Source organism: Bombus vancouverensis, chromosome 14 (assembly GCF_051014615.1).
Source record: "Bombus vancouverensis nearcticus chromosome 14, iyBomVanc1_principal, whole genome shotgun sequence".
In the NCBI taxonomy this organism is placed as follows: domain Eukaryota; kingdom Metazoa; phylum Arthropoda; class Insecta; order Hymenoptera; family Apidae; genus Bombus; species Bombus vancouverensis.
This window is the reverse complement of record NC_134924.1, coordinates 6,887,549-6,901,117: the sequence shown is the minus strand read 5'-3', so window position 1 is coordinate 6,901,117 and position 13,569 is coordinate 6,887,549. Positions and strand designations below refer to the sequence as shown.

The 13,569-nt window shown below is 33.8% G+C and overlaps 2 protein-coding genes and 1 pseudogene across 7 annotated transcripts in view; all 3 read right to left on the bottom strand.

Moving 5' to 3' along the window:
* Positions 1-11: 11 nt before the first annotated feature.
* On the bottom strand, positions 12-6,426 carry LOC117159764 (uncharacterized). Of its 3 annotated transcripts, none has more exons than XM_033340084.2 (6): positions 5,935-6,400; positions 5,496-5,833; positions 5,280-5,420; positions 5,151-5,216; positions 5,014-5,078; positions 12-1,365 (listed from the first exon to the last, which is right to left on the bottom strand). In XM_033340084.2, exons 2-6 carry the CDS (start codon positions 5,826-5,828, stop codon positions 228-230), a joined length of 1,743 nt encoding a protein of 580 aa, XP_033195975.1. In that variant the 5' UTR covers positions 5,829-5,833; positions 5,935-6,400; the 3' UTR covers positions 12-227. The 3 variants fall into 3 exon arrangements, with proteins under 3 accessions (XP_033195975.1, XP_033195831.1, XP_033196047.1); XM_033339940.2 differs by lacking the exon at positions 12-1,365 and adding an exon at positions 2,279-3,450 and having other exon boundaries at positions 5,935-6,424; XM_033340156.2 differs by lacking the exon at positions 12-1,365 and adding an exon at positions 3,483-4,559 and having other exon boundaries at positions 5,935-6,426.
* LOC143303599 (uncharacterized) lies at positions 1,388-2,245 on the bottom strand (annotated as a pseudogene).
* A 1,170-nt stretch (positions 6,427-7,596) lies between the features above and the next one.
* The window catches only part of TTLL5 (Tubulin tyrosine ligase-like 5), a 35,889-nt gene continuing 29,916 nt past the window's right edge, over positions 7,597-13,569 (bottom strand). For 3 of the 4 annotated variants that reach the window (XM_033338528.2, XM_033338445.2, XM_076624388.1), the window contains exons 5-15: positions 13,355-13,461; positions 12,656-12,869; positions 12,137-12,393; positions 11,860-12,059; positions 11,553-11,782; positions 11,279-11,474; positions 11,037-11,202; positions 10,820-10,960; positions 10,582-10,732; positions 10,349-10,515; positions 7,597-10,258 (exon numbers count right to left, since the gene is read on the bottom strand). In XM_033338528.2, coding sequence (XP_033194419.1) covers positions 10,036-10,258; positions 10,349-10,515; positions 10,582-10,732; positions 10,820-10,960; positions 11,037-11,202; positions 11,279-11,474; positions 11,553-11,782; positions 11,860-12,059; positions 12,137-12,393; positions 12,656-12,869; positions 13,355-13,461 — 2,052 coding nt within the window. In that variant the 3' untranslated portion in view covers positions 7,597-10,035. The remainder of the gene's footprint in view (positions 10,259-10,348; positions 10,516-10,581; positions 10,733-10,819; positions 10,961-11,036; positions 11,203-11,278; positions 11,475-11,552; positions 11,783-11,859; positions 12,060-12,136; positions 12,394-12,655; positions 12,870-13,354; positions 13,462-13,569) is intronic. The other variant, XM_076624389.1, reaches the window with a different exon arrangement.

The window sequence follows — 13,569 nt, the reverse complement described above, 5'->3', positions numbered from 1 at the left end:
TAAAATAATTCAACTGTTATACATGTAACAGGGATATGTAAATATTTCATATTTCATACAATTTTACTACAATATAATCTCATTAATTTTGATGTGTAATATTTTAGATTAATCTCTAAAACTGATATAAGAAATAAAGTAAAATACACATACCTAACTATACATTTTATCTCATAATACTTGTTCAAAATGTTTATAAGACATAATTTACTTCAACGTTTCGTGCTTCAATTATTATTTCCCAATAATTCTGCTAACAACCATGAAGATGCTTCCTTGTGATGTTGTTTTATATGGTTTCTCAGATATCTTTTCTGGCCAAATTTCATGCCGCATTTACAGTCGAAAGGTTTTTCTTCGTTATGTATCGCACGATGTCGTACAACTTCTCCTTTGACGGAAAAAGTTTTACCGCAGATTTCGCAGGCAAAAGCTTTGATACCTGTATGTGTAGTTTCATGATGAGTTAGCCTCTGCCTGCTTCTAAAATGTTTTCCACAATATGAACATTTATGAGGTTTATAATCCGTATGTACACGATTGTGAATGTAAATTGAATTCAGAGTTCGAAACATTTTTGGGCAATGTTCGCATGCGTATGGACGTTCACCGGTATGAATCCTTCGATGATCATCTTTCGCTCCTTTATTCGCAAACGCGCGACCACAAATGTCGCAAGCATATTTTTTTAATCCTTCGTGAACGTCTCGTATATGTCTAGCTAGGTCTTGTTCGATACGATAGGATTTTCCGCATAAATCACATTTACATGGTCGTTTATCAAAATGGACACGAATATGGCGTAGGAATCCCCGTTTTGTAAATATGACCTTTTTACACGTTTCACATTTGTAAGAAACACGATCATTAATTATTTGTTTTGCTTTATTTACAAGTTCTGTCTCATCCGAATTTTGAATCGGGTTGACATCGGAATGTCTGTTTATGTGTTTTTTTAATTCACACTTTTTTGTGAAATTTCTCTTGCATAAATTGCAAGTGTAACACGGAGGCTTTTCAATGTCCTGATTAAAAGATTTTTCATTATTCTTGTCTTTCTTTTTCACTTCGTTTGTGTATTCCAAAGTTTCATCTTCTGTGGCATCTTTTAATTTATTATAATTACTACCATGCATTGATATGTGAACCTCAAAATCCTTATCTTTACCATGATACACTAGCTTACAATACTGACAATAATGCATTTGAGCTTCATGCTCGCTGTTCATATGATCTATAAGGTACTTCATATTTACGAAAACAATATCACATTGAGCGCACTGGATATATTCTACCTCTTCAACGTTTGTACTTTCGCTTTCGGCCGTCGATATTTGCATAACAGGATCAGACTCGGTCTTCCACCTGCAAAATAAACATTCCGATATCATGTCACCGAATGCGAAGTTTTATGCAAATTCTTGCTGTGACTCTTCAAGTAACGTCCTTAACTGAACTTTGCATTGCATATGGGACAAATTTAGGAGCCTTGATTATTATGAATACGTTTATGACGACTAATACAGCCTTTACTACGAAATTGTTTGCCACAGACATCGCAAGAATAAGGTTTCTGCTTGGTATGGATGAAAGTATGGTTATCTAATTCTTGTTTTCTCTTAAATCTTTGACTGCATAAGGAGCATTCATGCGGAAGAACTATTGAATGGAATGATTTGTGAACGTGCAGAGATGCCCTCTGTTTGAACGACTTCCCACAAATTTCGCATATATAGGGTCTTTCTCCTGTATGAGTTCTTCTGTGCTCATCTCGCGAAGCTTTGGAGGCCAAACATCGACCGCATATATCGCAAGAGAATTTCTTTATTCTCGCATGAACATCATGCACGTGTCTGTTCAAACCAGATGCTGAACGAAAACCTTTTTCGCAAACGTGGCAGGTATACGGTTTTTCTCCAGTATGAATATTTAGATGAATTAGAAAATTATACGAGGTTGAAAGTATTTTCTTACAATGATCACATTTATAGTACGTAAATCCATTGACCATCATTTTCGAATGAGCTAATTCAATTCGTTGTTCCAAAGTTCGTTTTGACGAAACGTGTTTTTTATATTTTTTAGAAGCAATTCCCAAGTTACTTTGAGATTCTGTTCTTTGGTTTTTGTTAATATTAATATCAGTCTCTGACAATACTTGTATTCCGACACCATTATTTTGGTGTTCCGTATGTTCATTATTAGACAAATTGCTTGGCTCATGTTTTACATCGATTTCAATCATTTGATACTTACACCTGAAAAGAGAGTTTTCTCTATTATTTCATAGGAACCGCAAACTTATGATTAACTTTCTTATGATTAACTAAATAGCGTTTCTGTCGGAACGAGAGATTGCATTCTGTGCATTGCCACGGTTTATCATCAAAGTGAATTAAACGATGACGCTTTAGCTCGTATTTTATACGGAACCGTCGATCACATATATCGCATGCGTGTGGCTTTTCACCTGTATGTTTCTTTACATGCAACATGAGTAATGGTCTCGTTCGAAAGTTCTGATCGCAATAATTGCATTTAAAAGGAAACACATCTGAATGAGTGCGATTATGTACAAATAGAGAAGCCTTTTGCTTGAATGATTTTCCACAAATATTACAAATATATGGTCGTTCACCAGTATGAATACGTTTATGATCTTCCGCGCTACGTTTTGTCGAAAACATTCGACCGCATATGTCACATGGAAATTTTTTTATGCCTGCATGCGTATCTCGTAAATGTCTCGCTAGTCCTTGATTTATACGAAACTGTTTGCCACAAAGATGACAAGTATATGGTCGTTCTCCAGTATGTATACGCACATGCCAGAAGAACGTATAAGGTGAATAAAGATTTTTACCACATTCGTTGCAATGATAATAAACTTTCCCATCGATTTCCATTTTAGCACGCATAACCATTTCTCGATCGGCACATTTTAATTTTTTGTCCTTCTTTCTGGTAAACTCTGAATGCGATTCCAACAAATGTAGTTCGAGCAATTTTTTTTGTTTGACTGCATAATCACAATATATACATGGATACGTTTCAACTTTATTTTTTTTATATTTTTGAAACAATCTTAGATCTTTTCGATTTTCGTTTTTCATATCTTTATCTTCTGTTTCATCTACATCTTTCGCATTTGATATAGTGCGTTCAGTGAAGCTGCCAGTTTTACATTGGAGTATATGTCGGGATAAGTGGTATTTTCTTTCAAAGATTCGTCGACAATGTTTGCACGTATATTGATTTTTTATTTCTCTCAAAGAAGGTAGCATTACTTTCACCATTTCTGCCATGTTTAAATCTGTATTGTAATAACTTTCAAGTGAATGATCACTATCGTCATTAATTTTTTCTTTTATTCTTTCTTTAGAATTCGCCTCATTCGCTTGCTGCCATGAGCAATATGTTGTGAAGGATTTCTTCTGAAGTAGACCAAACCTGGAAAAATAATAAATGTACCAGATTTGAATGCTTTCTGTCTATTGGTAAATTCAAATATCTGTGTAGAGCAAAATGATAAGATTGCATATTAGCATGCTCGTAAAGTTTCAATATGTCTGCTTTTAATATGATTATTCAAATAACGTTTCTGTCGAAAAGCGAGTCCACACTCCACACAAACGAAAGGTTTAGTTTCAGAGTGAATTAGCTTATGTCTAACGAGTTCCGATTTCACTCGAAATCTTTTCGAACACACGTCGCAACCATGATTTTTCTCTCCTGTGTGAGTGGTTACATGCGCTAACATTTCCTGTCTTCTACGAAATTTTTTATTACAATAAGAGCAAGGATGTGGAAATTCATCCGTATGTAATTTACTATGAATATATAAGGAAGCTTTAGATTTAAATGTCTTTCCGCATGAATCACATACATAGGGTCTTTCTCCTGTATGTGTTCGACGATGGTCTTCTCTCGTAGCTTTCGATGCGAAAGATTTACCACATATATCGCACGTAAAATTTTTTAATTTTGCGTGTACGTCCTTTAAATGCCTAGAAAGACCACCAGAGTCCCTAAATTGCTTTCCACACACGTGACAAGTAAACGGTCTTTCATCTGTATGTATCCTCATGTGTCTGAGAAAAGAATCTTTTAACTTAAAACATTTTCCGCATTCGACGCATTGGTAAGATTCTTGAACATCAATGATAGCTTTATTCTTTATATGTTCGCAAGAATTTTTTGAATCTTTTGAATTATTAGAACAAATTTTACATCTTCCTTTCACTTTTTTACTTCCATTTTTTGCATTTGAAGAATCTGTTAGTTTATACGTCTCGTCATCTAGTTTTAATTTTTCCATACTATCTGAATTATAGATTTGAGAAACCTCTTCCTTTATAGTAACATCATTGTCTTGTAGTTGGTTAGACATTATAGTAGGTTGATCAAGTGTCGAATTCATGACGGTAATCCACACCGAATCGCAATCTCCATTGTCTGTAGGCTTTCTTTCTTGTAGCTGGAACTTTTTTCTGTATGGCTTCCGAAATACATTCTGCATATCTAGGAACACCTTAAACGGTGTTCGCATACTACCGGACCTGCAAAACAGTCAATACTTGACTCCGAATTTGCAGTTATACGACATAGGAGATTGTTCTTGTTCAATCCAATAATCAATGGCACTTGAGAAAAATAAGATTATTTTTCTTGACAATCCTTAATCTCACAGTCATACATCATTTTCTCGGGACGTTTGCATAGACCACTTGCAATAGTCTTTGTGTACAACAATATATAAATGCTTTGATCGAAAGAAATCACAGTAATCCTTGTTCCATACTCCAAATTGAAATAGTCAATATGTAAAGTAATTTTCAAAACATTGCTTCGTTCCATATTCATTATTAAAATTAATTTTATGAAAATTTTAAGTACTGAGTGTAACATTATTTATATTGGGCATATTTTCTGCACGTTCAATTACACATGTTGCATAGCTCCAATAGTTGCATAGTCTTTCTATAGTTTGTTTTAAATAAAGGAAGTCATTACCTGTCTGAATCATTAACAGCTGAATTCCCAGAGACTTCATCCTTTACAGTTTCTTGCTGTTGATGCTATACATAATTAAAAGAACCATTTAAGGGATATGCACAGATAAAAGCTATTTGTACTGTTCTTATACTTACAAGTGATTCCGTTACATTAGGTGCAGATGTTGCATCCTGTGTAGAAGTTTCTAATCCTTCTATACCCTGTGAAATTAATACAGATTTAAAAACAATTTCTTGTTGGAATAATTAAGTCTTTGTATATACCTGTTTTTCTTGCAAAGCATCTTGCATCTCTAATAATCTTCTTTCTGCATTCAGACATCCTTCTAATAGTTCATGCCATGCTAATAATGTAGCAGCACAATGGTAACATAATTGTAATGGAAGTGCATCATTTTCAGATACCTATGAAAAATAATTTATGTGACATTCTATACGTATAAATAAAAGTAATAAGCAATAAAAAAAATAAATACATACACATATTGGTAAATATTTATGTATTTTATTACATAGGTCATGTTGTAGACCTTCTCCTTCAAATATTGGGATTAAATGATCATTGACATTTGCACATATTCTACATAAATTAGACCAGGAAAATTGTACATCAGACTGTCCTACTGTTGATTGCTCATTTGAAACTTCTATCACATTTTGTTGTTCATCTTGAACATCTGTTACTACGAAAAATCCACCTTCCTCACTTTGTAAATCAGTATGTGTATTTACATTAACCATGTCTTTTACCGTTTGAATTAAAATTGAATGTTCTCCGCATGATTCCAATATAACAGAACCCTCAGAGTCCATTGTACCTAGAATGTTAAATATAAAAGTTTGATAGGGCTGTTGTGACCTCTTTGTTATGAATGCAATATTGATTTTATAAAGATTTCGAGATAAAGAATATACTCACAAAAAAAATATTTTTATAAAAATATAAATGCAGTATTTTTTTCACTTTCCATACACAAATCAGAAATTGTAATTGAATCTTCGTTTGTGTTAGAATTTCATTTTCTTGCAAATACCACAAACACTACATTTATTAAAGCATCTGATACGTCATTCTTTAACAATTCAAATCCATTATTCTTCTGTTCTCGACCATTTAGGCAGGTGAAATATTTATAGAATATCTTTATTTAGTAAGCACGATCATAAATGTTTACAAAGTTTCGGTTCTTTACGTGTCATTTTCGCGCCGATTAATTTCGTTGCACAATCGAAGAAAAAGTAAAGAATATCTTTATCTGTATGTAACATATATAATTAATTTATATAAGCCTATTTTAATTATATTTTACTTTGTAATTCTAATAATTTCTCAAGTTTCACGTAACTTTTTCCGACATAATGAGACGAGCAAGTTGTTATGAATAAACCGATGGAAAGTACTGTTCCGTCATAATAATCACTACTTTAATTTCTAGATAAAACATGGAGGATAATTCCTGGGGAAAAATGTTCACTTTTCAACGCCAGCTGGCGATGGAACCATAGCAACTAAGAAGAGCGCCTTAATTCTGATTTAAATTTCCATATAAATTATATATTTAATTAAGGTACATTAAATGCAAGGGCATGGGATGCATATCCCGATTCATTACATTTTATTTTAAATACTTGAATTTGAAGATAATTTTACAATGCGAAAATACGTTTGCTTGTAGGTACATACAATCGATGCCTCTCGGTATCATTTAAATGTTTAAAACCTAAGAAGGCTGCATAGTACTCGGTTATATAACAATCAACAATAGATTTTTAACAATAATAAATATTTGCTTAGTTGCAATTTATTTTGTATGCCGACATTTCGATGCTGTTATATTACCGAGTAACGATTGCATTATTTATATTCGGTGATTACAATAAAATAGTTGTACATAGCGATTGTTTTCTTACAATATTTTATTTATAGTAAATGCAGTAAGCTGACTAGTAAATTTTACAAATCACAGGTAGGAAGGGAGTGTTGCATACGCAACACGGAGGTATGTAATAACAATTTCCTTTTTTATATATACATCTGCTAATTTCACCGTTCCCGACGACTTTTACTATTGTTTAAATTCAACATTCCTCTTTAATTAAAGTTTACAAGTAATTACGCTCTGAACATTTTAACAAACTTACTGCATAAGATTCAAAGACAAATTTCATTGATTGGAAAGAAAAAATTTTTGATATTTTACGCATGAATTAATATCTATATCTTCTTCAAAAACTTTTCAGTCACGCACTGTATTACAACATAATAAATATTTCGCATATACGAATACAGAAAGCATTTGGCATAACAGATTGTGAACATTTAAGTACAAGAACGATACGTTAAGTATATGTATATATTTGCTAATATATCAATAAGCTTCCTAACATTTCGTGCCTTCCCTCGATCTGTGTAAATGTAACTTCGATATACTCTCCGTTTGCTAAGATTGTATACTTATCGCTAGCCGCTTTACGAAATCAAGAAACATTTAAAACATACATGAACACTATAAAGTTATTTTTTTCATGTTTTTTCATTCAAACAATCGTGACTAATATTAATCTTAAAAAATAAGTGAAATTGCTGTGCATTTTTTATTTTACACGACTGACGTTTCAAACACATAAAGCACGTCTATTTAAATAAAACTGCTGACAATATAAAAAATACATTACGATTGTAAAGAAAAGATATGTTTACAAAATAATGGCAGTACGTACCACTTCTTGTGTGATAATCTTGACTTACGACATCAATGTTTTATACATTTAGGATGGACGCAAATAACGGACATTGAACCGGTATGCTAGAGTATTTTTTTGCAAAACATCCCGCTTATATTATGACACAAGATGTAGATATAAATTCGGGCAATGAAACGTGATGTGTGGCGTGTATATAAAAAAATAATATTGTATGAATTAAAAAATAATGTCTCTTCAGTTGATATAAATACATATATTAATTGTTCGAATTAACAATAGATATCTATACGAAATATTTCTACTAAACTTATGCAAATAACACATACGTTTACTATAAATGAAAGTTAATACGAAAAGTGTGAAATTCAACGGGACAAAACGAAATGAACATGGTCAACACGCATTTAGAACCACATTTTTAAGCCTACTCGTTGTTATGTTTAGGTGGATGCGTTAAACTTCAAAATATAAACTGATAACGTATCTTTTAACTGATTATAACGTGTCAGGCCACGAATACAATTATGCAATAACAATATTCTTCGCTGCTACAATGAACAATAGCTTTCTTTGTGCTTAGTAAGGGATAACATTAAGACTTTCGTCCTATGTGAGATCAACCCACTGCGATAACATGTTATACATAACATTGAATGCCATTGAGTTAAAGATACTGCGCTCAACTGATACTTATGCCGTCATATGCGATTATATCACAGCAAATGAGTTGAATATATGTGTACCAGGATTTCCTATTTCGATTTAATAACGCAATTGGAAAAATACAATTTTGTTCCGTTTCTTTTTTCGCGTGCAATGGTATAAAGCTTGTAAAATGCAAATGACATTACATTTCTTGGAAGAATAAGCTGTAAATCCTTGTTTAAATACTGACGGCATTATGTGGATGGATAAGACCTATACGATTTTAATCTAATGGATTGGTACCTGCCAATCGTGTCGTCAAACATTTCCCATTTTCCATTTAGTAACCACAATCATGAAAGCTGTGGTACATGTCTCTTTCAAACTGAATGCATGTAACTTAATATTATCAGGCATATTACCGAGTCACGACTAAAAACCATTGTACAATTAGGTGTATACTGTACATATACATGTATACTGTATATGTACTATTTCTATACAAATATGTTCTGTATCTTATAACGAGCCTAGTTTTAATTTATTAATCATTTATTCTTATTGCACTTTGAAAAATTGATCTCGAAAAAATTCTTAAACCGATTTTCTTTCCTAAGCTATATACTCGCAAAAATTCAATTCGTTGAATGTTTGTATGTAATTTTTTTAACTACTATATTTTACGTCTATCTCTAGATCTTTTATGGACGAATTTAGACTGTCGAACAAAATGCTGAATAAGATTACAATGAAAAACACATGCTAACTCTTTATGCGTCTGCCTTCAACTTGGCTAGACTTAAAGAGGCATCTAATATAAGCTGATACAAATGAATATGTTTATTTTAATTGAACAAAAATATAACTTAGATAGGAACATCTTTGATAAAATTGTTAAGAATGATAGTTAATTATTAAGGTACCGTCTAAATTTGTGGTAAAAGATATATATTTTAATTAAATGAAATTAAGTGTTAAATCGATCTGTATAAAATTATATATTCGAATGATTAATACATAATAGTAAAATAAGTATGTCAAACTGAATATTTTTGTAAAAGTTGTAAAAGTTTCTTCACGATCAATAAATTTGATATTTTATTTTAAGAAGTGAACATTAATTGCCTGTTACGTAGGCCGATAACGTGAACGTCCTTAAAATTTATTAATTGAATTATTTATTCTTTAAAATTCCTGTTGTATCTTAAAACGATTCAATTTTAATTGGCCACATGTTTTACACGATAAAACTCGCAAAACCTAAATCCGTGAGCGTTTCCTTTATTTTAAGATCATTCCCTATCTAACTTCGAATCTTTGATGCTAAAGACTAGTTTTAAGATAAAATTGTTATGTAAGAATATGAACTCGATTAAAGAGACCAAGAAAACTTCTTCAAAGAGGTTCGGGATATTATTCGCTGGAACTATCGTATAACGGACTTTTTCATTTTTCTACTTTATAATTGGTAAGCGAATATTAAAGCACTTTTCAAGCGTACCCAAAATATTAGTTTTATGATGATTTTCTGTGCTATATTTATATGGGAAACGTTAAGATTATATATACGTGGATGATTGTCCACTTGTACTGGGAAGTCCTAGAGCAGCCGTACATAGTACTTTTAACGAACAGACGTATCTATAACAAATATTCACACATTGTACAGCTAGGTACGCGCAGCTTTTATAGGCCTAGTAATTGATGACTGATTACATTTGCATTGTTCGCTGGTTGCAGCGTTAGAATATACGCGAGACGTAATGTGGGGCAAAGAACCCAATAAATTAGGACCAGGTAGACTTCCTGCGAAACCGCTTCTTCCCAAAAAACTGTGAGCGCATTTGTATAGCCTCGTTTGTAGAATTAATATATCATCGAGATCTTGTTCGCTATTTAATAATTAGATTGCACGTTAGACAGTATCAAATATTAATAATTAACGATATAAATGAAATAAAAGAAACTAACTACGAACTTACCTTGCCGCGACTAAAAACTTTTGGAAAAGTCGATTCGGAACAGTACGTGGACGGTCAACTGTATCCGCGTAAAGATCTGTCTCTCGATTGTATAAATGTAAAAAGTCTGAGAGTTGTTTAGCCGTGACAGCAGCACGATCTTTATCACTCAATTTACTACTTGGTAACTATATAGAGAGAAGTAATTGAATTATAATATATAAAATTTTAAGCAATATACTTAGACGACATACCGTAAAAAAGAATGGGGTCCTTAAATTACTAGCCGACTGTTGAAGAAATTTCATCACAAGATCGCAACATGTTGGATCCGCATTAGGCTGTGATATTTTACGTAATATATGTCCTAAGTATAAACCGAAGGCCTTTCTAGCTTCTCCAGGACTGAAAAATTTCGTTAATTATGTAATACATTATGAATTTGTAAATTCTACGATATCGATGATATAACTTGATGATCATATAGCCAACCTAAGTTTATTTCCTTCGTGCATAGATTGCACCACTTGGCTCTTATACTTATGTTTATCTATATCGATATTCTCTTTACTACTACCACGATCTAAGCTTTGTTTGTGCCCTTTTACCAAAGCTCTCTCATATCTTTCGTATCTGTAATGTATATATGAATTGTATATTATTATTTGACGATGGGTTTTTGAATTTTTTATTATTTTCACAAAAGTACCTAGACAATCTGTCCAATGTAACCTCGGGAATGATAAAGTCAGTAGTACGACTAGCCGCGGGAAATAATTGCTCGTGTAACATTAAATTATGATTCGTATTAAGTTGATGCGGAGGTCTGCCTGGACCTAAAGGGTCCGAAGCTATTGGTATGCCCGTGGTTGGATCTGAAGATACAAAATAATATTCAATGCGATATTAATCAAAATAAAACTCGTAAAAATATTGCTTTCAAATATTTACCTAAATATTGTGAGTACATTTCCCACGATTTTGGACTAGGAAATATACGAACGAATCCTCCTCGTCGATCGAATTGAGCTTTCGCCGATGCTACTATTCGTTGCTGTTCGGGTGTTAATCCTGATTTATTGATATTACTTTTACTACCGTTCTTTTTTCTTTGTGATAATGTTTCGGCTGAATGTACTCTCCTACACTATAACCAAATAAAATCTTCGATCGATGGCTCATTACACTCGAATATTCAGTCAAGAACTCACGATATAGTACTTACGTTAACTATTCTTTTAGTAGAAGTTACTGTGGATCGGTTCAGGTGCGTGCTTTGCGGTCGTAACATCGGATCGATCGCAGGTATACCAACCAGAGTAAGTAAATCGGCTATTAAAGCCGATTTCAATCTAACATCGAGCGGGGAATCGCATCCCAATGATGGCGTCAAATTCACTTCCAGTAACCATGGTTTCAACGTGTCATCGATTAAAATATCAAATCCAAATAGTTCTAGAACAGCAATAAACAATATGTATTAGAATGTCCTAGTCTATATCCTATTTTATATTCGACGAAGTAACGATTACCGAAACAAGCTTCCGGATGCTTGACAAATTGCTTGACTCCGCTGACGATTCCGGAGGCAGTCGCAAGAATCGATTTTATGATAATATCCTCTATGCGTTGCATCAGCAATTCCGTGTCTTGTCCCATTGAACGTAGATGTCTGAGTAACGCCGACAAAGTCCACTTATGGCCTACGTCCTCCGCATCTGGATCTTCGCTTCTACAAGACAATTTAGAATAACGGAGTAATTCTCGTTCAGGCGGGACGTCTACAGTGGTGAAAACGGTTCTGCTTACTTTACGTAATCCACGTGGAATTTGTTGATGCTATAGTTGCACAAATGCATGCAGGGGTTCCAGATATACTGGTTGCCACCGTCGTACTTCACCGTGGCGAATCTCACTAAGCCCTCCTCGTACAGGTAGATCAACAGTGGATCGTAATTCGTCACGGCTACGTACAGCCGTAAGTCACATTTGTGCCCGTCGACTAGAAGCGGATTATTTATGTACTGTGCAACGATCACAGATTCGTCCGTAAGAATCTTTTCAGGCTGCAAGTACAGAACGTGCACGAAAATCAATTCTTACATATATACGTGTGTAGACAATATATTATACATGGTAAATATACGGGGAGAAAGGTAACTACGCCTTTATTCTCGAAGTTGATTCTACCATGAAATAGAGTACGTAATAACGCTTGGTAATAGGAGCCTTCTTATCACAATATTTTAAGTACGACGGTGTGCGAAAACAAGCATGCGGGTGCAGGCCACGTTATCTATATTCATAGCTAGAAATTATGATGCTCACACTGTTAACAATATAAATGCCACGTCCGCGGGAACTGGCTTTTGGTTTGACAATCCAGGGCCCGCGGTACCTGAAATGCGCCGTAAGTAATTCCCTGGATTCGCTAGGCAGCAGAAACGTTTGCGGTATAAAGTCCAGATTCCGTAGACCCTTGCTGCGTTGCATCGCCTCTATGTTCTTGTACAGTCGATCCTTGCGGGTTATCTCGTACGACCTACGACAGAGATTTAAAAAATTGATTTAATTCGTACAGCTAAACAACTAATCGTAACGGCTAATAAGGAAGCAGCTCTACTCTGCAATTTAGTAATTTGTATAAACCGAATGAATCAACTGAAGCTCTATGAAAATCAAATCGCTTTGTGAAACGGCTATGCTATAAATTCATAGTCAACTAACATTCCTAGCGACAAATTTTTGCATTTTTGAGTATGAAACCTATACCTTTTCTTCTTTTCCAATAAATACAGTTTAAATATTGGATAAAATATTATGCTTCCTTATTGCTGCACAGCCTCCGATTCTTTTTCATCGACGATGCAGTTATTATTTTCAGCAACGCATCCCATGATAAATATACAATGTGTTTCTTTATTCTCGACAAAGCTTGATTTATTCGCTCGAGTGATCCACAACTGCTCGAGTTGCCTGGAGCTGTGTGTTTATTTTCCCTCCCAAACGCCCATCAGTTTTACATACCTTGGGAAATGGTTCACTTTCTGGTGGGGCATTAAGTTCCGTAAAATGTCCGGCTTCGGGTGATTCCCCATCCACAGAATGTTAAAATCCATCTCGTTCATGGGAACCTGGAAAAACGTATACCAACGAACACTTTAATCTGCACCTTTTATGACCATCATTTTTATTTCCCCCTATTTTACGATCCTATGTACGAGATACACCAGCGGAAACGA